Source organism: Mustela lutreola, chromosome 8, assembly GCF_030435805.1.
Source record: "Mustela lutreola isolate mMusLut2 chromosome 8, mMusLut2.pri, whole genome shotgun sequence".
Lineage (NCBI taxonomy): Eukaryota > Metazoa > Chordata > Mammalia > Carnivora > Mustelidae > Mustela > Mustela lutreola.
Window position 1 is genome coordinate 96,860,960 of NC_081297.1, and position 25,156 is coordinate 96,886,115.

Sequence of the window (25,156 nt, forward strand, 5' to 3'; positions counted from 1 at the left end):
CATGGGCGTCCAGTAAGTAGTGAACAGTAGATTGTTGGTGGTCACCCAAATTTATTTCTTTAAATAGAACTTGTTTTTACTTGAAAAAAGAAAAAAGTTGGTGGAGAGGCGTGGTATGGAAAAACCTTAAGCCAAACTGTCAATATCTAGATCTACAGATTTTATTATGGGGTCTATATCTTCAATAGCCATTTATTATAGGTTGTCATTTAAATCTCTCTTTAACAGATATCTGTTATTTCCAGTATTGTTCCTTTTCTTATTCCTCTAGTTGTCTAGACCCTTAGATTCACACACCTATGTCTTCCTTCAGTACATACTCAATTCTCATGAAAATTTTCACTATGAACTATCAATTACAATTTTTTATGATGGTGGTTTTTCCCAATTTATTTCGATTATTACTTGCACGAATCAGATGTTATTAAAAGTCTTATTTTACATAATTTAATTAAATGGGAATTTAAAAAAAAATTTTTTTCAAAATGGTTAGAAATATATCCAGTTATTTTCACATTTCCTTTGTGGTTTTTACCAAACTAAGTTAGTCTCATACAACTGTAAGTAGCTGCCCTACTTAGAGTAGGTCTGGACTTTTCATCAACTCTGGGAGGATAGTAGAGAACGAATCTCTTCCTTCACCTACCAGCATCTTTGTGGGCTCTTCTTCACTACAGGGATAAAGAAATCATCTAGAAGGCTTCATAATGTCCAATGCTTCAGACTCTGAGCTGCCTCCAGGTATTTATTTTTATATTCAAAATCCTATGCCATTTTAATGAAAGTAATGTTTTAATTATCTTTGTCTATCATTACTGCTGGTTATGACTATAACAGGGGCATAAGTTCTTATATTTTATTTAATATTTTTCAGACATACTGAAAGGATGCTTTTAAATAAAATTAACAGAAATAATGATCTGTTTCCTGGCTCAACCTAAAGTGTAATCAATCATTTAAATAATTTTAGCTGAGTGGGCTGTTGAATGGAAATGTGGTTTGAATGTCTACTACTATAATTGTTTTTCCAGTAATTTTTTAAAATAGTCATGAATCTCTTAAATTAAGTTCTAATCTCAATTTATTTTCTATGCTAAAAGAAACCACAGAGCAGACAGAGACAATACCTATTGCGGACTTGCAACCATCTCCTGACCTTCCTCCCTCTCCTCCTTCTCCGCTTCCTCCTCCTCCAGAGCATGAATGGAGCCCAGTTTCTGAGCATACCAGGATAAATGGTACAGTATACATAGCAGATTTTACGCACTTATGTCCTCTCTTTGTTATCTTATGGTACTTCTTCACCTGATTTTAATTTTCTCTGTTACTATTTGGGAATTTTACAACTTAGAGAAAATATAGAGATACAAAAATTTTCAGAATGTATATGGAAGCAAAATAAAAGTGTATTTTCTCACAAAGACATTTGAAAATTTCATACATTAAGGAAAATATTCAAAGATTAAAAAAAGCCATTTGCCCAACTTTAGACCTATTTCCTGAGATGAGACTGAGAGACTTAAACATGATCAAAATTCAAAATTTAAAACATGATCATGATTTAAATTTCAGAAAATTTGTAAAAAGACAAGAAAGGTAGAACCCTACTATATGATTGCCTCCTTTTGATTATAAAAAAAAAAATTTAGTAGAGCAAGATTTCTCAACTTCAGCACCTCTGGCATTTTGGGCTAGGTAAGTGTTGTGGTTCAGTGATTGTTGGATGTTTAGCAGCATCTGTGGCTTCTACTCACTAGACACCAGTAACACTTACCCCTCAGTTGTGACACCAGGAATGTCTCCAGACATTTACAAATGTCCTGTAGGGACAAAATTGTCTCTGGTTGATAACTACCATTACTGTATTCGGAAAGTTGAAGAAATGATTTGGACATTAGTTATTAATATAACCATTTTCTTTGATGGCAGAATTTCACCTTATTTCAGAAGTCTAATTATTCAGAAGTACAAATACTTTTTTTTTTTTTAACACTACAGTCTGTAGAAAACACTATAAACAATGATGGCTGGAAGTTTGGTTTCCAGAATGTCGCAATGTAACATATTATTGTGGTGAAACTGAAGAAATTACAGATGATGTTTCACCTAAAACCAAATATCATCCAGTTAAAAAATTCCATAAGATTTTCAGTAATCCTTTAGGAGAAGAATATACTACTAGTCAGCGAGTTCAAATAAAGAATTTTATCTTAATAATAACAGAGATTTAAAATAATTAAGTACTTCCTCATCTGAATATATTAGTGAGGATAAGGTAATCTGAACTGAAATTTTATACCTGATATTTAAGGTTATTTAATACCTGTATGTAAAATTTTCACCTGTGGTCGAAGTCCCTAAGATCATGCTCAGGTTTGATAATTGACTGGGAGAACTCGCACAGATACATGTACTTATAGTTAAGATTTATGACAATGGAAGGATACAAGCATAGACAGCAAGGGGAAAATGTACATGGAGTGAAGAATGGTGGAGAGTAGGGTCTTTTCCCAGGGTATGTCCCATGGGTCACACGAATTCCTCCAGTAAGATGTGACAATGTGTATCAAATGTTGCCCTCCCAGGAAACTCATTAGAGAATTGATGTTCAGGATCTTAATTGGGAGTGATTATATAGGCAACCTCTGGCTGACATGTAACAAAATTCCAGACTTCCAGAAGGAAAGTAGGTGTTCATCATAAATTATATAGTGTGACAAACAGTTTAGGAATAGTGAACCATTCTTGTCAATAACCGTGGTAGGAACCATCTTGAAATATAGGTTTCTAGATGCCAAAGGCCAACCTTAAAAACAGACCTTTCAAAGGATGGTAGTCAGGTCCCCTATGCTAACTCATTTCTGCACATTCTTTTAAGTGTTTTGTTTTTTTTTTCTCCCTTTGCATTCAGCCTAAAAGTTTATAGTAATTCACACATTGGATAGTATTAGAAATTTGGGGATATTTTAAGAAAATAACAAGTGGAAAATAATGGTGTTAATCTTTTAAACAATAGAAGCTCACAATATCTCTGATTATCACTTACTCTGTTTCTTAGCTCCCTCTTTTTCCTTTACTCTGCAAGGAATCGTTCCTGTGATCGTGGGAATCTTCACCCTGCTGCTCTTGATGTTGTGTGGGTTCTTTGGATATCAGTGTAAGTCTGATTAATTAGGGGAAAACTTTTCTCAGGTTATGTTTCTTTAAATCATCTTCAGATAATAGCTTTTGGTAAACCTTTTGTTGCCTTGAAAAAAGAACGGGCAAAAAATGATAAGAAATTAGGTGTGCCTGGCTGGCTCAGTGAGTTGAGCCTCTGCCTTCATCTCAGGTCATGATCTCAGGGTCCTGGGATTGAGTCCTGAATTGGGCTTTCTGCTCAGCAGGGAGCCTGCTTCCCCCCATACCCTGCTGCTCTGCCTATGTGAACTCTTTCTCTCTCTTAAATAAATAAGTAAAATCTTTTAAAAAAATGACATGAAATTATCACAACATTTTTAGTATATGGAGGAATTTAACTTTGTAAGCTCTCAGTAACTACAGTATTTTTCTAGGGAAGCAATATTATTACAATTACTGTAGAGATTTTGATAATAACAATTATTATTATTACTATTTGAAAATTACAATTTGCTTAGAAATAAGGTCAATGAATTTACAACTGTATTTATTTAGAACTCAGAAAGTAACTTCTTTTATAACTTGTTTGAATTTTCAGTATCTCCAGCAGCCTAAATTAGATCAATAGAATGTTTTCATTATTACTAAAATTATTCCCAACTGGTGATTTAAAAGTAAATGTTCCTCTTTCATTGATAACACTAGTTTGATACTGAAAACACTATAATTTTGATCAGGGAATGAAATTCTGCACATTAAATCAACACATTAAATCATGACGCCAAAAGGTTTATTCAAAATCATGTTTGCCATTTTTGTTGTCTGTTTCAATTGAATTGGACCATTTTTCTATTAATAGAAACATGTATTCAAACTCATAAGGAAATCATGGTGATATTTTAGATTTAGATGTGGACTTTAGAAATAATAGTGGATAAATGAGAGAGTATTTGGCCAAATAACTTTTTACAACTTTTAAAAACATTTATGGAGACCTTCAGTAGGTAGGAAACTAAAAAAATATATTCTTTATAATTGAATACACTGCTGTTTCATAATTAAGCATGTGGCTTACATATATTGCGAATTCTTGTTCTTAGACTTTCACACTGTTGAGGCATCAGCAACCAAGATGAAGATCTTGAACGAATGGATTGAGTCTTTACAAAACAAAACCGAAAATTTTCTAAAGATCCAAAAAGTTCTTGACCGAAACAAAGGTAATGTGGGAGCTAGAAAAAACTCTCTTTACAGGACGCAAGTTGGTTCTTACTACAGCCCTGAAATGGCTGATTGTGAAACTTAAGAGGAGCTCTCTGACTCAGCAGCATGACAGTTTGGACAGTTTCTTGCTTCTTTTTCCCATCATCCTCTGAAACTGAGTCACACATTTTGAGACAGAGCCTCCTATTTTAATTAGCTTATTCACTCATTTATTCATTCACATTTGTTCAATGCACATTAAATGCCAGCCACCAGGCTGTGATCCGCATGATCCCTGCCCTTAGGAGGCTCAGGAGAAATAGTATAAACTGAAAATAAATCAAAGTGTTTAGGTGTGAAACAGAGGTACATGTAAGATATTTGGGGAGCATGGGGAATGGGAGAACTTAAATATCTGAAAAATCGTAGTATTTTCATAGTTTCTAAATGTCTCCTAAGGAGAGAAGTTTGAAATACTGGAGTCATCATAAAGCTTCTTTTATGCTAATTAATTATAATATAAAATAGCCTGTTTACCATAAATAAATATTTTACAAAAGCTTCGTATTACCATATTTGTTTCCTGCAAAGTATCAAATCTATACTGAATGACTGAATCAATCATTTGAGAGTCCTTTCATGATAGGTTCTGTTAAAGACAGATTTCCTTCTTCTTTTTTCTTATTTTATTGAGATATGCTTTACAATGTAACATTTTGTAAGTTTGAGGTGTGTGGCATGCTGGTTTAATGCATTTATATATTACAGTATGATTGCTACCATCATATATCATGTCACATATTTATCAATTTTTTATTGAGAACAGTTAAGATCTAGTCTCTTAGCAACTTTGAATTAATAATACAACACTGCTGACTATGAACACTATGTTCTGCATTTTAAAAGGCTGGTTTCTAAGCAATCAATTATTTCAGCTAGAGATGAAACTAATTCAGAAGAGAAGGGAACTAAACCAGAATTATTTGTGTATTTGCCACTTGAGAATTTCATTATTATGACCCTTAAGATAGTAAAAACAATAATGTCATATAATGTGTATTTTCATCTATTAAGTCTTACTGTTCTATGCAGAAACCCTAGAGTGGCTCCAGAGCCAGAAGGATTATCTCATTGAGGCTTTACACAAACTAAAGGAAAAACAAGGTAATTTAGGAGAAATCGAGAAAATTCTGAGTAGGTAATTCTTTTTTTAAAAATAATAATTCTTAATAACAATTTTATATATCTTAAAAGGGAAAGGTCTGAAGAAATAAGGCTTTGTTTGTGGGCTTTGAGGGTCTGTGGACTCTGAGCTATAATTATCTTCTTTCCTAGGAGTCGAGTGTGGACATCTTCTGAAGCACTGGGTTCAGTACAAAGACCACTGCTACCATCAAACCATGGAAATGGTTTCTTGGTTAAACTGTTCTGATCTGTGTGTCTCTTTGAATGCTACATTTTTTAAGACAGAAGGGGGTAGATTGGAGGTGAGATTGTATTTTATTCTTTGATTCTGAGATATGAATATGTGATAGGTACCAGTTAAAGTAACTGTTCACCTGCACCTCTAAAACCAGAGAAAGCAATACCCATGCTTTGTTTTTCACTCATCTTTTCCTGGTATGCTCCACTTCAGAACACCTTTTCTTTCCCAACATACCAGGCATACTTTTCCTGTTTGAAACCTTGCATGTGCTGTTCCCTCTGCATGTAATGTTCTTCTCTCCTATAACCATGACTAACTACTTCACCTTCTTCAAGTAAGCATTCATTCTGTTTCCATTTTCTCAATGATACCCACCCTGACAACCCCCATTTAAAACTGCAACTTGTGCATCAGTGCCCACCTTTTCTTCTACCCCTCCAGAGGCCTTCCTTTGTATGCCTAGTCCTTCTGACCCTGCTCTAATTTTTATTCTTTTCATTGCCTGATCTTTAATTTCTTTTATTATTTTAGTTGCAGTATAATTAATATACAGTGCTATAGTAGTTTCAGGTGTATGACACAGTGATTCAACAATTCTATATATTGCTCAGTGTACATCATAAGTGCACCCTTTTTTTCTCAAAATTAACTCATTCTATTTAATTCAGTGACAGAAATAATGACATCATTATGTTTTGATAAGAGTGATATTTAATCCTTACCATTGAATTGACTTATCCCTCCCCTCCTCAATGGTAACCAACAGTTTGTTCTCCATAGTTAAGAGTAGGTTTTTGGTTTGTCTCTTTTTTTCTCTTTGTTCATTTGTTTTGTTTCTTAACTTCCACATATGTGTGAAATCATATGGTATTTGTCTTTCTCGGACTGGTGTATTTTATTAAGCATTATACCCTGTAGCTCCGTTCATGTTGCAAATGACTAGATTTTATTCTTTTTATGGCTGAGTAAAATTCCACTGGAGATATATATGCCACATCTTCTTTTTTTTTTAATTTTTTATTTTTGATAAACATATATTTTTATCTGGATAAAGAAGATGTGGCATGGCTATGCCACATCTTCTTTATCCATTTATCTATTGATGGACACCTTGGGCCGCTCCCATATCTTGGCTATTGTAAATAATGTGGCAATAGAAATAGGGATACATATATTTTTTCAAATTAATGTTTTAGTATTCTTTAGGTAAATATCCAGTCGTGCAGTCACTGGGTCATAGGGTAGTTCTATTTTTTACATTTTTTGAGGAACCTCCATACTGGTTTCCACAGGGGATGCACAGTTGGATTTCCACCAACAGTGCAAAACGGTGGTTCGTTTTCTCCATATCCTTACCAACAAGTGTTGATTTTAGCCATTCTCACCAGTGTGAGGTGATACCACATTGTGATTCCGTGCTCTAATTTCTTTCATAGAATGTGTCACCTTCTTACATATCATTTGTGTATATGATGTTTACTTTTATCTGGACCCAATCCCACCAAATTGGGAGTTTTCTCATTTTTGTTCAATGATATATTTTAATCTAGAAGAATAGTCACAGAGTTTAATAAGTGCTAAAATGAGTTAAAATATTATTTTTAGTGTGCAATGTCCTGCTGATTATACAGTTTTCTATTAGCTATCTTTTCTTTTTCTTCATATTTATTCCTGGTTTGAGAAAAGCACAGACACTACAGAACTAAGTAACTTTTTGATGTTTCCTTTATTAGTGGACTGGACATATATAGACTGCAGTATTTTTATTTTTATGATTCCTTACTTCTTGCCTGACACAAGTTACATATTTTCATCTCTGATGTGCTTTTCTTATTAATGCTTTTGTATCTGTTGGTTCCATCCAGAATATCATGAAATTAATTACAGTAAATCATACTTGGCTTGGCCTGTCTTACAAGGAGGAGGACAATAAATGGCAGTGGGAGGATGGCTCCTCTCCTTCTCCTGAGCTGTAAGTTTCTAATATATAACCCAATTCTTTATTCCTTTCCTAATGTCTTTTGCTTAAAGAGCTTGAGGAAATAGAGAAGATTACCTGGGACAGAATCTGGACATTTTTATTTCTTGCTTCTGTTATTTCATATTATACTGTCAGCAATTTTATAAATCATAAAGTTATTCAGATATTTTTAAATTAGTGTAAATATGCTTCTATTATTAGATGATCTGATTAATTACAATTTTAGATAAGAAATGGGTGACTCAGCTGGTTAAGCATCTGCCTTCAGGTCAAGTCATGATCCCATGGTCCTGGGATCTAGTCCTACATGTGGCTCCTTGCTCAGCGGGGAACCTGCTTCGGCCTTTGCCTGCTGTTCTCCCTGAGTGTGCTCGTTCTCTTATTCTCTCTCTCTCTCTGACAAAAATACAAAATCTTAAAAAAAAGAAAGAAATGTAATGTAAAGAAGAATATGATTATATATAAACTTTGGGACGTCTTTGTTGTTCTTAGAAGTATAAAATTTCACTCTTTGGCTACAGAGTTTGTGTTCTTTTCATGGTTTTAGTACATATTGGTCAACTGTGATCCAGAAACATTGCATTAGACAATTACGGCAAGTGTGTGGGTGTGTGTGTGTTTCTGTATCTATCTATCTATGTATACATCTGTTTCATCACTGTGTGACAAACTTAGAATTTCAAAGTTTTGATAATTTTGATAGCTGATTATTTTTATTTTGTTCTTTAAGGTTATATTCTTCTGATGTTTAGTGAAACGATTTTTCCTATAACCTATAATAATGTTTTTGACCATTTTATCCTATTTACTTTTTTATTTTTTGCTATAGCTTCTTATATATTAAGTTTCTAAACACTCTTTTAGACATTCTTACCAGTATTTTCCTTTAGTGATTTGCTGTTTAAGTTTATTTGCTTTTATTAAGTGAGCAAAGAGTTAACGTTCAGGTATACTGAGATTGTCTTTACACATTTAAAATTTGTTTTGACATAAGATGGGGAAAGTTGAAGCATGTACATGTGTATTCACGTTAGTTATAATTTTGTCTATCCCCAATATGTATATTTCAATTAGGGAGCCAATTGTTAGAATACTGTTTAAATGATTATTTTTAATCACTGAATTTAATGTCATATTTATCATATATTAAAATTTTAATATTTAAATAACCTAACTCATTTCACATGTCATTTAAATATTTCATGGTTTGTGTAAATATTTCAACATGTGAACAACCTTGAATATTTTTCTGGACTTAACCTATACCATTGTGTTAAATTCTGAGTCTGCTTATTTCCATGGTTGATAATGTTATTTATTACTTTTTCTGGTTTTAATAATGAATTTTATTCTTCTTCCTTTGCCAAATGAAATATCATATTGGCTTTGAAATCACATCCTTTCATTTTAAATTATAGAGAAAGGCAAGATATATCTTTGGCATATTTTCATTATAAGTGCCCAAATAAATTTATCTTACAAGAATATCATTTTCAAATTAACAATTATAAAAGATAAAGGGATTTAATATTTCCATCTCAAAATTCGTTTAAGTATACAATGTTTTTTAAATGGAGGTTTTGGTATCATTATATGTTTTCCTTTTTTAAAAAGATTTTATTTATTTATTTTGGGAGAAAGTGAGAGAATGAGAAAGGCAGCATGAATGGGATGAGCAGTGGGAGACAGAAGCAGTGTCCTTAGCAGGAAGCCTGACATGGGGTTCGATCCTGGGACCCTGGGATCATGACCAGAGCCAAAGGCAGACACTCAACCAACTAAGCCACCTAGGTACCCCTTTATCAGGTTTCTTATGTGATCATGGTCTATCTCTTCATATAGGGTAATCACATTCCCACAAAAACAGTAAGTTTCATCAATCTTCTAGGGAAGGAAGAATGTCATAAACATTATGACAATGAAAACATTTCTTAATAATTTTAGTAATCAGGGGCGCCTGGGTGGCTCAGTGGGTTAAGCCTCTGACTTCGGCTCAGGTCATGATTTCAGGGTCCTGGGATCAAGCTCCATATTGGGCTCTCTGCTCAGTGGGGAGCCTGCTTCCCCCTCTCTCTCTGCCTACTTGTGATCCTCTTTCTGTCAAATGAAAAAAATAATTTTAGTAATCAGATTCAGGATGACATTAGATGACATGGTTGATCATTTTATTTATTAGAATTTTGTAACTTGAATATTCTCTGCTTCAAACCCTGTACAATGTTTGCTACACAGAATACTCAATATGTATGTGGAATTAATGAATAGAAGAATGTATAAAATATTTTGACAATTTATTTTTCCTATGCAGTTCAGAATTTTTTCTAATTTCTTTGACATTTTGAAAAAGAATGTATTATGCATTTAATAATTGAGTAGATAAGCTTTACTTTTTCCAGACAATACTAGACAACTAATTTTGCTGTAGAGTTGATGAAAGGTAGTTTTACTGACAATACCTAAAATGCTCTAGATCTTTAGTCAAGGACTAAATTCAACCAGAGTATTTGATAGCATCTGCTGTATGTCATTTATTTCAGTGATGACTTTGTAAACTGAAGAACTCATCAGAGCACAGGGAAAGGTCCTGACATATTACACAGACACAGATATACACAGACACCAAAACACACATGTGTATATATGCATATACTAAATTTCATTACTAATATTGAGTATCTAATGTAATGTTTTTATAAGCAAAGTGTCCCTCCTTCAACTGCAGCTGTGCATGCATAATTGAATGGCTTCTATTATGCCAATCTGTACTTAAAACATAATTTTATATCTCAGGTCATATGTCCTATCATGCTATTGCCATAATTTTCCAGCCAGATCATTCTCTTTCTCTCTATACTGGTGTATATTTTCCCACTTGTATATAATTATCACATTTTGTGAAACTTATTTACTGTGCCTATATTCATCTCTTCTATAAATGCATGAGTTCTTTATGCAAAAGAGGGAGAGTGTCTTTACAGCCTTGAGTTCTTGACAGCATTGGGCATAATGAATTTCACATAGTGGTTTTTAAATAATATCATTTAGTATGAACATGGTGAGTATGGTCAATGACTTGTGTTTTTTAATTTCTCAGGGGTTTGCCAGAGCCAAGTCTGGATTTCCAGGGAAAATGTGTATATGTAAATTCACACACTGTTGGTACTGATAACTGCACTAAGTACTCCTCATGCTTGTGTGAGAAGAGTGTCCTCTAAAAATCAGAAGAAGAAAGTTAAGAGAAAAGTTATGAAGCTCACACCTCAATAATATTACAGACTCAAGATCTGCCGGTCTTTATTTTATTGTTTTTTCATGTTATTTGTAACTTTTTTTTTCATGGCAGAAAATGATAAATGACTTTGTGATAGAAGGCAAGATCTTAAGTTGTAGCAGAAATCTCCAAGTAATACAGAAAGTTTAGAAATCCAGAAACTGTTTGATTCTGTGAGAATTATAGAAATGAACCAATAAACATATCACTTATTATTACACTTAATCTTTCTGGGCCTCTTTTATATATATGTATATATATTTTAAAGATTTTATTTATTTATTTGACACAGAGAGAGATCCTAAGCAGGCAGAGGCAGGCAGAAAGAGAGAGAAGGGGAAGCATGTTCCCTGGTGAGCAGAGAGCCCGATGCGGGGCTCAATCCCAGCACCCTGAGATCTTGACCTGAGCTGAAGGCAGTGGCTTAACCCACTGAGAAACCCAGGTGCCCCTGGACCTCTTTTATATTTTAAAGTCTATTCATTTATAGTTATGACCCTATGGAAATAAGCCTTTAGAACAAATACAGTGGGAAATAAAAGTAAATGATTTAACACATAACATACAAGAATGTAAAAAAATACAGGATTATCAACAGTAACAAGATCACACAAAAAAAGAAAAAATAAATCAAATCTCTGAAATCATCTATTTCCAAAGTTGCTCACAGAAGTCTTCCTACCAGATTTTAAATATATCAGTTTCACTTATATCTTTAATTCCTTACTTCCCCTTTTAGTGGAAAAGGCTACTTTTGAATAGACACTGGATTAGCTCCCCACAACTTCCCCTGTTCAAGTTTTATGCCATTAATCTCCCCATCACATACATGCAACTAGTTCCCCTTAGAATACCTAACTTCCAAGACAGAAACTATGTATCTGCACCTATCTGGTTCTACTCATGTCCCCTTCAATTAGCCCCTTATTTAGGCTTCTTTTCAAAGTAAATGTACTTGAGGGAAGAATCTACACAAATTATGTATTTTCTCACTTTCAAATAATTACTCAGAACACTGTTATTTGTATCTTCTTTTTCTCCTCTTTATTGAGACTGTTTTTGTTTAAAATACTAATGGTCTGTTTGGTAGTCATTCATTTGTTCATTCGCTTTGAATTTTTTCATATGTCTTTTTATGTTTTTTTATACATGTTAGGAAGTATGTTAAACTCAAAGATCCAATATATTTCAATGCTTGTGATGTTTGCTCTATCTACAGAATTTTACTGGATTACTTATTTCATTTTTCTTGGCACTTTGTCATCATCATCATCGTTTTTGGATACAGTATTATTTTATTTTGAGCAGTTCTGCTCCATCTTGGTTTTCTTTCTTCCACTCTGCTCCTATAGTCTCCTTTACAGATCTTTTTAAAATTGCTCCCTAGTGTTTTGCAGTTGAAGTTTTCATTAGGGAACAGTCTTTTCATTTAGGATGATGTTCAGTTTATTGACACAGATAAATTAATTGTCGTTACTACTTTCCTGTCCTTTTACCTGTTCTATAAGTCAGGTTGACTTCATTAATTACAAGTAACAGAAGCAGGATTCAGGGGCATCTGGGTGGCTCAGTGGGTTAAGCTTCTGCCTTCGGCCCAGGTCATGATCTCAGGGTCATAGGATCAAGCCCCTCATCAGGCTCTCTGCTCAGCAGGGATTCTGCTTCTCTCTGCCTGCCTCTCTGCCTACTTGTGACCTCTGTCTGTCAAATAAATAAATAAATAAACCTTAAAAAAAAAAAAAGAAACAGGATTCAATCTAGCTTGAACAAAATGGGAAACCTTTGGAAATGTACTTGGTTCTTATGTCTAATGGAAGAAAAGTTTGAATGAACAAACCATAGGAAGGTAACAATAGAGCTTAGCCACAGGGAAAATAAGCCAGAAACATCAATTCTACCACCCACCAGTGATGTTTTCTCTGCCTTTCTCTTTCCATGTCAGTTTTATTTATTTTTTTCATAATGATGGTAATTCCATGTAATTGGAAACATAGATAACAACCACTCTCAGGCAGATACTTTTATGATGAGAAAGTTTCCTATTTAATTTTACTAGAAAAAAACAATGTCACAGTAAGGGTGAGTTAAGCCATCAATATATGGCACCTTAGGTATAGGCTTATGTATGGAAGGGGAAGAAGTTCTCAGAAGAATGTGTATAGTCTGACTGACAATAGCAAGAATGCTCCCACAAACATGCACTGATTTTTCCTGTGCAATTAAAAGGTTTCAGAAACCAAATATGTTCCTCAAGAAAGCCTAGAGATTTTAAGAAAAATAAAATAAAATAATAGCAAGCATACATTTAGAATTTACTCTGTCAAGTGCAATTACAAGTGACTTATATATATTAACCAAATTTATTCTCAAACAAATAAGGTAGATTGTAATATTTGACAGAAGAAAGAAGTGACTACTTGAAGCTTTCCAAGGTTATAGAACTTGTTCGTGGCAGAGCTGGAATTTGAACTCTGATATCTTAATGTAAAAATTCAGGCCCTGAAACACACTAGCATATGTATTTTCTCATATACCTATTCAAAGAGGCACCTAACATAAACATAATAAACCACTTAATGACAGGTAAGATTATACTAGAAGCCTTGGAAAATAGTGAATAAAAAAATTTAATGACTCCATATTTGATACAAAATAATGGGGAATTCATAAGACTATACAAGCTTCTACAGTTTTGCAGTAGAATTGCAGTGACACTTAAAGAGCATATTCTTTGGGGAGTACATGTAAGGGACTCAGATTTAAGGCTGAACCGGGAGAGGAATCCTATGGGATTTCTATAACTATATCTTGATATGTAGCAGAAGCTTCAAATTGTCCTTTGAATACATTGCGAGTCAGTTTCCAAGCAAAATAGTATCTGAGACAAAAGTTATTGAATCAAAAATGCTCTTGTGACCTGAAGTTTATAGGAAAGAAGGACAATATTGGACAGAACGAGCTGCAAGGAACTCACAACCAGCTTAGAACTTCAGCCAACTTCATGGGAATTCCTGAAGCTGGGAAGGTCCATCAGAATAATCCCAAACTGAAGTGAGGGCCAGGCCTTTATCTCTTTTGTTTCAACCAGACATGGGATGTAGGTTCCAGTAGGATGGGTAGTGATCCTGAGTGAATTAGATGTCTTTAGCTGAGGGCAAAGCCTCTGGGCTGAGATCTCCGAGCTGTCATGCATCAGCATCCCTGGCATCTGTGGGAACTTATCTTATAGTCCTGTAGGGGGAATCCGGGCACAGCACAGCAGCAATGATGGAATAAAGAACTTAAACCTGAAGGAGAAAGTGAGAATTGGTCAGAGGTCAATGTGAAGCACAAGACCTTTTCTACAGAGAAAATGGCACAGAGAAAGGTATACTCTGCGACCACTCAACTTCTGACTGAAAGGAGATGAAATAAAGAGAGGTTCTTCTTTACTCATTTGAATCAGTTGTTTAGGATCATGGATTAAGTCCAGTGATATCATTGGACATCTAGTTGGCTGATGGCTCCGCTCAGTGGGGAACACAAGAGAAAGGGTTTCCGGAGGTCCAGAATTGTAAGTTTTAGGTATAATAAGTTTGTTATATCTGTGAAACATCCACTGATTGCATGCTCTAAAACCACAGCCTAGTTGGTTTAATGAGACTAGAATGCTCAGAACCTCCTAGTTTATAAATTTCGTTTTAACTTATACATATGCAATTAACAATAGAGCAAACTGTAGGTAAAAAAAAAAATTCTCAGAAAATTAGTTCTGCATTTAACCTTTACATTTATTGGTAAAAAATAGATTTTAAAAAATGTTCCCAAATGAAAAACACTTCTGAAAAGTCCTCTCCTTCAAATTCAGAATCACTTTGTCCTTGATGCTTCTCAGCCTGTCACAGAGGACACAGAGAAAGTCAATAAACACACATGCAGCAAATAGTGTGGAAGTAAAAGAACACTCAGTAGTGTAGTTCTTCTTGTGACCTGCCAAAGGGTTTCATTGTTCTACCTGTGACTTGCCAAGGGGTTTCATTGTTCCAGAAATGTCTGTGAAAAATGTAGAAAAAAGAAAGTTGGGGGATTGTGAGGAACTTAAACCGACTCACATACTGTTAGCTGTAAATCAAGACATTTTCTCTTCTGCATTTCATTTCTCCAGTCACAGCCAGTTATATTAAAACTTCTGGTAAAGAGAATTTTAATCGAGGGTTTCCTGAGTGGTGCAGTTAGTTGAGCATTTGGCTCCTGATTTCAGCTCAAGTTATGACCTCAGGTTCATGAGATCCAGCCCTGTGTTGGGCTTCATGCTCAGAGTCTGCTTGGGACTCTGTCCCTCTTGCCTTCTGCCCCTCCCCCAACCCACATGTGCAATATTTCTAAAATAAATAAATAAATCTTTTAAAAAAGAGAAAATTATAATCTATTCCCCTTAGCACAGTAAAAAAAATCCCACATTTAACAACGGTTTACTGAAAACAGGAAACAAGTGGAAGAGAGTAGACTCGAACATTTTGTGAGCATAGAAACATTTTGACTATATTTACATAGTTTGCACATTTGGAAAGGACTGAAAAAAATCATGTTTTAATCAGCTGGAGACCAAAATAAAAGCCACTGTAACTGCAATATGTTCCTTTTATTTCTTTATGACAAGATGTCAAGTTCATACCTGGCTATCTACGTTTACAACTAACAGATAACTATTTTGCTGACATGGTGTAGAGGTATAATACAATTTATATAAAACACAAAAATACAAAGTTAGTAATATATAGCTGATAATAACCTTTTATTAATAAATATTAGTAAAGCAGGATCATGATGGAGAAGGAGATCTAGCACCATATGTGAATGTGTATTGAAATGATGTCAAATGGAGCCAAAGGAGAATGTATTATTACATTGTCCTGTAAAAGAAAAGAATGCAGAAAAATTAATACTTTAGAAACTTTTGAGTATTTCAAGAATAATGAAGTGATAGGTTTAGATACAGAGATGTTATCATTTGTGATCTTGGTTTTAGTAGCTTTAATGGGATAGTAGAAGAGCTAAAGTTAGGTCCATCCATGTTTTTGCAAATGGCACGATCTCATCTTTTTAATGCGTTCTATGGGTTGTAAATCAGACTGAAGAAGATAAGTACCATATGATTTCATTCATATGTGGAATCTAAAGAAGAGCAACAACAACAACAACAAAAAAACCAAAAACCAAAACAAAACAAAAAGCAATGAATTAAAAAAAAGCCAGAAACAGACTTGTAAATACAGAGAACAAACTGATGGTTGACGGAGGGAGGGACTATGGAAGGATGAGCAAAATGGGGAAAAGGGAGATACAGGCCTCCAGTTATGGAGTTAATAAGTCATAGGGATGAAGGGCACAGAATAGGGAATAGAGTCAGAGATGTGATATGATACTATCATAACCTGTTTATCATAACACCATGGCTGCTGGCACTACATGCGGTGAGCATAGCATACTGTATAGACTTGTGGGATCATTCCCTTGTACACCTGGAATGAATGCAGCATTGTGTATCAACTCGACTCAGATATTTTTCCCCTAAACATATTTATTTTTTATTTTTTTTAATTTTTTTATTTTTTTATTTATTTTTATTTTTTATAAACATATATTTTTATCCCCAGGGGTACAGGTCTGTGAATCACCAGGTTTACAACATATTTTTGTTACATAAAATATGATGAGTAATACTCTTAGGAAAAGTTAAATAAATACACAGTGATGTGTTATAAGAAATTATGCCACAGTGCCAGTAATTGCATGCTTTTGGTTAAGATTTGCAACATCAACCAAGCTTCCAATTCTTCAATGACTTAATGTGTGAAAAAAGAAAAAAAGGATTCTGCTAATTTAGGTCAAAGAGTCCATCAATGACAGACTATAAAATAACTACATGTGTTGAATTTCTGTCCCAGTACCAACTGGGAAATTGTGTTCCTGCACCTCAGTCCTTAATTTGCAGGCATCTTCAAACTGTTGCCAAATGATCTGGGCTTTAGTCCGTTTATAGGTAGCAAATTATTGCCTAGAAAATATGTTTTTTTTTTTTTTTTTTTTTTTTTTACGAGAACAAAACCGGTTGCAGTGGTTAATGAGATGGAGAAAGGAAGTTTAGATTTTTTTTTCAAGGTATTTAATTAAGGAGAGGTTGGGCAGTAACTGGAGAAGGTGATGAGCTGAGGGAAGGTTGACTTTTTGGTTACCCAACATCCTCTCTAGTACGCAGAACTTCTAAACCAGTATGGTCACAGTGGTGTCTTTATTTTTCTATCGTGAAGTAGTCACGGACTTAGTTTTAACGCTTTTGCAAAGAGATAATATCACTGATGTGGTAAAGTACGTGAACAAAAGCAGCTATTTTAAGTGGAATTACAGTTGGTATGTCAGTATGACTGAGTAAATGTTTTAACTGAAAAACATTTACAACATTGAGTAGTTTGTTTCCCCTTGGGAATTTAGAGAAAGAAATAGAGTAACAGAATGGTCACATTAATAAAAAAATTCTGCACTTGTACTTGCTTTGGTTAATTGAAAAATATTAAATGAATGTGTTTGACACCTTGGTTTAACTCAGTGCCTGTAATGATATCTTGTAGATGACTCAAACCGTCTTATTTACTCCTACGTTATTAAGCCAAATATACAGCTCCCATTTCTGCTTCTTGTTTTTCTTTTACAGCAAAGATCATAGCTGCAATACATACAGTAAAATTATTTCTCAATTGTATATGAAAGAGAAGCAAAAAAAATTAAATTTATTATGTGCCAAGAAATTAAGACATAATCAAATTGCCCAAGGGATTTTTTTTTTTTAAGATTTTATTTATTTGTCAGAGAGAGCGAGCACAGGCAGACAGAATGGCAGGCAGAGACAGAGGGAGAAGCAGGTTCCCTGCTGAGCAAGGAGCCTGATGTGGGACTTGATCCCAGGACGCTGGGATCATAACCTGAGCCGAAAGCAGCTGTTTAACCAACTGAGCCACCCAGGCGTCCCTCCCAAGGATTTTTTAATACTGGTCTAGTTATATGCAGATAAATTACAGGAAGAATTTTATAACCCATATTATATATTTGGCCTCTGCTTTTAAGCATCTATGAATATATTTAAGTGAATGTTTTATCTTCTCTATGTATTTTAATTATGTAGAAGGTGTTAGGGTCCGTGATCAAAGGAGCGAGACTGATACAAAGTGAAGGTCAAGCAAAGCTTTATTTTGCACCAAGTATCAAGAATCAAACTGACCGGTCAGTGCTGTCTCTTGCAAAGAGGTGACCCCTCCCAGCCTCACAGACTAACTTTTATAGAGGTAGTTTAGCCGGGCTATACACAGGTGGCCCATGAGATTGCAATACACAGAGAAAATGCACAGTCATGCTAGGTCTGCAACACACAGAGAAAACTGCTAGGTTACACATGGGTGGCCAATTGAATTTCAAATTACCCTAGTAGATATATGTGCGCTTCACTGATTGGATGTCTTTACCTGGCCTGACCTGCCCTTGTATCTAGGCTTTGCAAGTAATTTCCTCTGGGAGACGCAGGGTCAATCTAAGTTCACTGTGTAAACACAAAATGACTCCCTCTGGCTAAGCAGGCCCTTACAGAAGGTAAACTCATGGAAGCTAGAAAATTTTCATTTTAAAATGAAGGACCAAGTCAGCAAGTAGATCTTCTCAGTCTCCATTTTGCTTACCTTCGTTTTATAAGGAAATATGGAGGATGTGTCTGGAAACTGAGGCTATCAGACTGAACTAGCTGATGGTCACAATAAGTAAGAAAACTTCAGAGATCTTCTCAGTTACTTCTGCTTCCTCAGTAATATGGATTGAGGACTCTCAGTCAGGAAGAAGGGAGTGGAAAAAGTCTAGTGCTGTAAGGAGTAAACACACACTTGAAAAACAAACAAACAAACAAACAAAAAATCCCACTTTTATGGACATACAAAATTCTTCAAAAATGGCCAATCTCAGTGTGAAATTGAAGTTAAAATGGTAGCAGTGGGCTCTGTGGAACAGTAAAAGTCTCAGTATTTCAACATACCATTTGCCAAGGAAAACTCATACCATTCAAACTATTTATCATCTATCTATCAATCATCATCATCTATCTATCATCTATCATCTATCTACTTACCCACCTATCATCCATGTATCTACTTATCTATCATTTATCATGTATTCAGCATTATCATCAGCTAAGGACTCCAAACATGTCTGGCATTAAATGATCAGTAAATGGAGGCTAAAATTAAATTTACTATCTCCTACATTATTATGCTTTCCCTACTATATTCCTTATATTTAACAACTTATTCTAAGGTAAGCATAAGAACTATACTTAATACTTTAACTGCATATAAGTGACAAAAGAATTTGTACCTAGATGATTTCCTCTTTGTTTTGAACAGATTGAAGATGTCTCGATGATGCTGAACTCTTTACTTTTTTAAAAAATTATTTTATTTCATTTTTCTAAACCCAGAACATTCATATAAGTTCTGTACTAACAGATAAAAAATAATAAGATACAAGTGAATGTTTAATATGAAAAAGAATTAAATTTCTGAGGGAGGAGTCAAGATGGCGGAGAAGTAGCAAGCTGAGACTGCTTCAGCTAGCCGGAGATTAGCTAGATAGCTTATCTAAAGATTGCAAACACCTGAAAATCCATCGGCAGATCGAAGAGAAGAAGAACAGCAATTCTGGAAACAGAAAAACAACCACTTTCTGAAAGGTAGGACCGGCGGAGAAGTGAATCCAAAGCAACGGGAAGATAGACCCCGGGGGGAGGGGCCGGCTCCCGGCAAGCGGCGGAGCAACCGCGCACAAAATCAGGACTTTTAAAAGTCTGTTCTGCTGAGGGACATCGCTCCAGAGGCTAAACCGGGGCGAAGCCCACGCGGGGTCAGCGTGGCCTCAGGTCCCGCAGGGTCACAGAAGGATCGGGGGTGTCTGAGTGTCGCAGAGCTTGTGGCTATTGGAACGGGAAAGCCGGCTACAGAGACAGAGCCGACAGTAAGCTCACAGCTCGGTGTTACCTTAAACCGGTCGCAGGCTCGGTGAACTCGGAGCGCAGCCAGAGGTCAGGCAGACGGGAGTAACTGGGCGCTGTTCTCTGAGGGCGCACTGAGGAGTGGGGCCCTGGGCTCTCGGCTCCTCCGGGCCGGAGACCAGGAGGCCGCCATTTGTATTCCCGTCCTCCGGAACTCTACGGAAAGCGCTCAGGGAACAAAAGCTCCTGAAAGCAAACCCGAGCAGATTACTCACCCCGGCCCTGGGTAAGGGCGGTGTAATTCTGCCTGGGGCAAAGACACTTGAGAATCACTACAACAGGCCCCTCCCCCAGAAGATCAACAAGAAATCCAGCCGAGACCAAGTTCACCTACCAAGGAGTGCGGTTTCAATACAAAGGAGAGCAGCAGAATTCCAGAGGAGGAGAAAGCCAAGCACGGAACTCATGGCTTTTTTCCTGTGATTTTTTTTTTAGTCTTGCAGTTAACTTAATTTTTTCTTTTTCATTTTTTGTTTTTATTTTATTCTCGCCTTCGGGTAAAATTTTTTTTTTAACTGTTACCTTTTTCTTTTTTAACGATTTTTTACTAGTTTATCTAATATATATATTTTTTCTTTTTTACATTTTTCTTAGGTGTTTTCTTTTTTTAAAAATTCTTTTCTTTTCTTGTTTTTTTTTCTTTTTTCTTTTTTTTTTTTTTTTCTTTCTTCCTTTTTGAACCTCTTTTTATCCCCTTTCTCCCCACTCACGATTTTGGATCTCTTCTAATTTGGTTAAAGCATATTTTCCTGGGGTTGTTGCCACCCTTTTAGTATTTTACTTGCCCCTTCATTTACTCTTATCTGGACAAAATGACAAGACGTAAAAATTCAACACAAAAAAAGAACAAGAGGCAGTACCGAAGGCTAGGGACCTAATCAATACAGACATTGGTAATATGTCAGATCTAGAGTTCAGAATGACAATTCTCAAGGTTCTAGTCGGGCTCGAAAAAGGCATGGAAGATATTAGAGAAACCCTCTCGAGAGATATAAAAGCCCTTTCTGGAGAAATAAAAGAACTAAAATCTAACCAAGTTGAAATCAAAAAAGCTATTAATGAGGTGCAATCAAAAATGGAGGCTCTAACTGCTAGGATAAATGAGGCAGAAGAAAGAATTAGTGATATAGAAGACCAAATGACAGAAAATAAAGAAGCTGAGCAAAAGAGGGACAAACAGCTACTGGACCACGAGGGGAGAATTCGAGAGATAAGTGACACCATAAGACGAAACAATATTAGAATAATTGGGATTCCAGAAGAAGAAGAAAGAGAGAGGGGAGCAGAAGGTATACTGGAGAGAATTATTGGGGAGAATTTCCCCAATATGGCAAAGGGAATGAGCATCAAAATTCAGGAGGTTCAGAGAACGCCCCTCAAAATCAGTAAGAATAGGCCCACACCCCGTCACCTAATAGTAAAATTTACAAGTCTCAGTGACAAAGAGAAAATCCTGAAAGCAGCCCGGGAAAAGAAGTCTGTAACATACAATGGTAAAAATATTAGATTGGCAGCTGACTTATCCACAGAGACCTGCAGGCCAGAAAGAGCTGGCATGATATTTTCAGAGCACTAAACGAGAAAAACATGCAGCCAAGAATACTATATCCAGCTAGGCTATCATTGAAAATAGAAGGAGAGATTAAAAGCTTCCAGGACAAACAAAAACTGAAAGAATTTGCAAATACCAAACCAGCTCTACAGGAAATATTGAAAGGGGTCCTCTAAGCAAAGAGAGAGCCTACAAGTGGTAGATCAGAAAGGAACAGAGACCATATACAGTAATAGTCACCTTACAGGCAATACAATGGCACTAAATTCATATCTCTCAATACTTACCCTGAATGTGAATGGGCTAAATGCCCCTGTCAAAAGACACAGGGTATCAGAATGGATAAAAAAACAAAACCCATCTATATGTTGCCTCCAAGAAACTCATTTTAAGCCCGAAGACACCTCCAGATTTAAAGTGAGGGGGTGGAAAAGAATTTACCATGCTAATGGACATCAGAAGAAAGCAGGAGTGGCAATCCTTATATCAGATCAATTAGATTTTAAGCCAAAGACTATAATAAGAGATGAGGAAGGACACTATATCATACTCAAAGGGTCTGTCCAACAAGAAGATCTAACAATTTTAAATATCTATGCCCCCAACGTGGGAGCAGCCAACTATATAAACCAATTAATAACAAAATCAAAGAAACACATCAACAATAATACAATAATAGTAGGGGACTTTAACACTCCCCTCACTTAAATGGACAGGTCATCCAAGCAAAAGATCAGCAAGGAAATAAAGGCCTTAAACGACACACTGGACCAGATGGACATCACAGATATATTCAGAATATTTCATCCCAAAGCAACAGAATACACATTCTTCTCTAGTGCACATGGTACATTCTCCAGAATAGATCACATCCTCGGTCCTAAATCAGGACTCAACCGGTATCAAAGATTGGGATCATTCCCTGCATATTTTCAGACCACAATGCTCTAAAGCTAGAACTCAACCACAAAAGGAAGTTTGGAAAGAACCCAAATACATGGAGACTAAACAGTATCCTTCTAAAGAATGAATGGGTCAACCGGGAAATTAAAGAAGAATTGAAAAAAATCATGGAAACAAATGATAATGAAAATACAACGGTTCAAAATCTGTGGGACACAACAAAGGCAGTCCTGAGAGGAAAATATATAGCGGTACAAGCCTTTCTCAAGAAACAAGAAAGGTCTCAGGTACACAACCTAACCCTACACCTAAAGGAGCTGGAGAAAGAACAAGAAAGAAACCCTAAGCCCAGCAGGAGAAGAGAAATCATAAAGATCAGAGCAGAAATCAATGAAATAGAAACCAAAAAAACAATAGAACAAATCAACGAAACTAGGAGCTGGTTCTTTGAAAGAATTAATAAAATTGATAAGCCCCTGGCCCGACTTATCAAAAAGAAAAAAGAAAGGACCCAAATAAATAAAATCATGAATGAAAGAGGAGAGATCACAACTAACACCAAAGAAATACAAACTATTATAAGAACATACTATGAGCAACTCTACGGCAATAAATTTGACAATCTGGAGGAACTGGATGCATTCCTAGAAACATATAAACTACCACAACTGAACCAGGAAGAAATAGAAAGCCTGAACAGACCCATAACCAGAAAGGAGATTGAAACAGTCATTAAAAATCTCCAAACAAACAAAAGCCCAGGGCCAGACGGCTTTCCGGGGGAATTCTACCAAACATTTAAAGAAGAACTAATTCCTATTCTCCTGAAACTGTTCCAAAAAATAGAAATGGAAGGAAAACTTCCAAACTCATTTTATGAGGCCAGCATCACCTTGATCCCAAAACCAGACAAGGATCCCACCAAAAAAGAGAGCTATAGACCGATATCCTTGATGAACACAGATGCGAAAATACTCAACAAAATACTAGCCAATAGGATTCAACAGTACATTAAAAAGATTATTCACCACGACCAAGTGAGATTTATTTCAGGGCTGCAAGGTTGGTTCAACATCCGCAAATCAGTCAATGTGATACAACACATCAATAAAAGAAAGAACAAGAACCATATGATACTCTCAATAGATGCTGAAAAAGCATTTGACAAAGTACAGCATCCCTTCCTGATCAAAACTCTTCAAAGTGTAGGGATAGAGGGCACATACCTCAATATCATCAAAGCCATCTATGAAAAACCCACTGCAAATATCATTCTCAATGGAGAAAAACTGAAAGCTTTTCCGCTAAGGTCAGGAAAACGGCAGGGATGTCCATTATCACCACTGCTATTCAACATAGTACTAGAGGTCCTAGCCTCAGCAATCAGACAACAAAAGGAAATTAAAGGCATCCAAATCTGCAAAGAAGAAGTCAAATTATCACTCTTCGCAGATGATATGATACTATATGTGGTAAACCCAAAAGACTCCACTCCAAAACTGCTAGAACTTATACAGGAATTCAGTAAAGTGTCAGGATATAAAATCAATGCACAGAAATCAGTTGCATTTCTCTACACCAATAGCAAGACAGAAGAAAGAGATATTAAGGAGTCAATCCCATTTACAATTGCATCCAAAACCATAAGATACCTAGGAATAAACCTAACCAAAGAGACACAGAATCTATACTCAGAAAACTATAAAGTACTCATGAAAGAAATTGAGGAAGGCACAAAGAAATGGAAAAATGTTCCATGCTCCTGGATTGGAAGAATAAATATTGTGAAAATGTCTATGCTACCTAAAGCAATCTACACATTTAATGCAATTCCTATCAAAGTACCATCCATCTTTTTCAAAGAAATGGAACAAATAATGCTAAAATTTATATGGAACCAGAAAAGACCTCGAATAGCCAAAGGGATATTGAAAAAGAAAGCCAACGTTGGTGGCATCACAATTCCGGACTTCAAGCTCTATTACAAAGCTGTCATCATCAAGACAGCATGGTACTGGCACAAAAACAGACACATAGATCAATGGAACAGAATAGAGAGCCCAGAAATAGACCCTCAAATCTATGGTCAACTAATTTTCGACAAAGCAGGAAAGAATGTCCAATGGAAAAAAGACAGCCTCTTCAATAAATGGTGCTGGGAAAATTGGACAGCCACATGCAGAAAAATGAAATTGGACCATTTCCTTACACCACACACAAAAATAGACTCAAAATGGATGAAGGACCTCAATGTGCGAAAGGAATGCATCAAAATCCTTGAGGAGAACACGGGCAGCAACCTCTTCGACCTCTGCCGCAGCAACATCTTCCTAGGAACAACGCAAAAGGCAAGGGAAGCAAGGGAAAAAATGAACTATTGGGATTTCATCAAGATCAAAAGCTTTTGCACAGCAAAGGAAACAGTTAACAAAATCAAAAGACAACTGACAGAATGGGAGAAGATATTTGCAAACGACATATCAGATAAAGGACTAGTGTCCAGAATCTATAAAGAACTTAGCAAACTCAACACCCAAAGAACAAATAATCCAATCAAGAAATGGGCAGAGGACATGAACAGACATTTCTGCAAAGAAGACATCCAGATGGCGTACAGACACATGAAAAAGTGCTCC

General features: G+C 35.7%; 1 protein-coding gene across 2 annotated transcripts; it reads left to right on the plus strand.

The window, feature by feature from the left end:
• The first annotated feature begins 578 nt into the window (after positions 1 to 578).
• LOC131837975 (NKG2-D type II integral membrane protein-like) lies at positions 579 to 11,220 on the plus strand. Of its 2 annotated transcripts, none has more exons than XM_059183623.1 (8): positions 579 to 741; positions 1,101 to 1,238; positions 3,059 to 3,157; positions 4,221 to 4,340; positions 5,416 to 5,487; positions 5,659 to 5,810; positions 7,615 to 7,721; positions 10,825 to 11,220. In XM_059183623.1, exons 1-8 carry the CDS (start codon positions 708 to 710, stop codon positions 10,943 to 10,945), a joined length of 843 nt encoding a protein of 280 aa, XP_059039606.1. In that variant the 5' UTR covers positions 579 to 707; the 3' UTR covers positions 10,946 to 11,220. The 2 variants fall into 2 exon arrangements, with proteins under 2 accessions (XP_059039606.1, XP_059039607.1); XM_059183624.1 differs by having other exon boundaries at positions 3,086 to 3,157.
• The last annotated feature ends 13,936 nt before the right edge of the window (positions 11,221 to 25,156 follow it).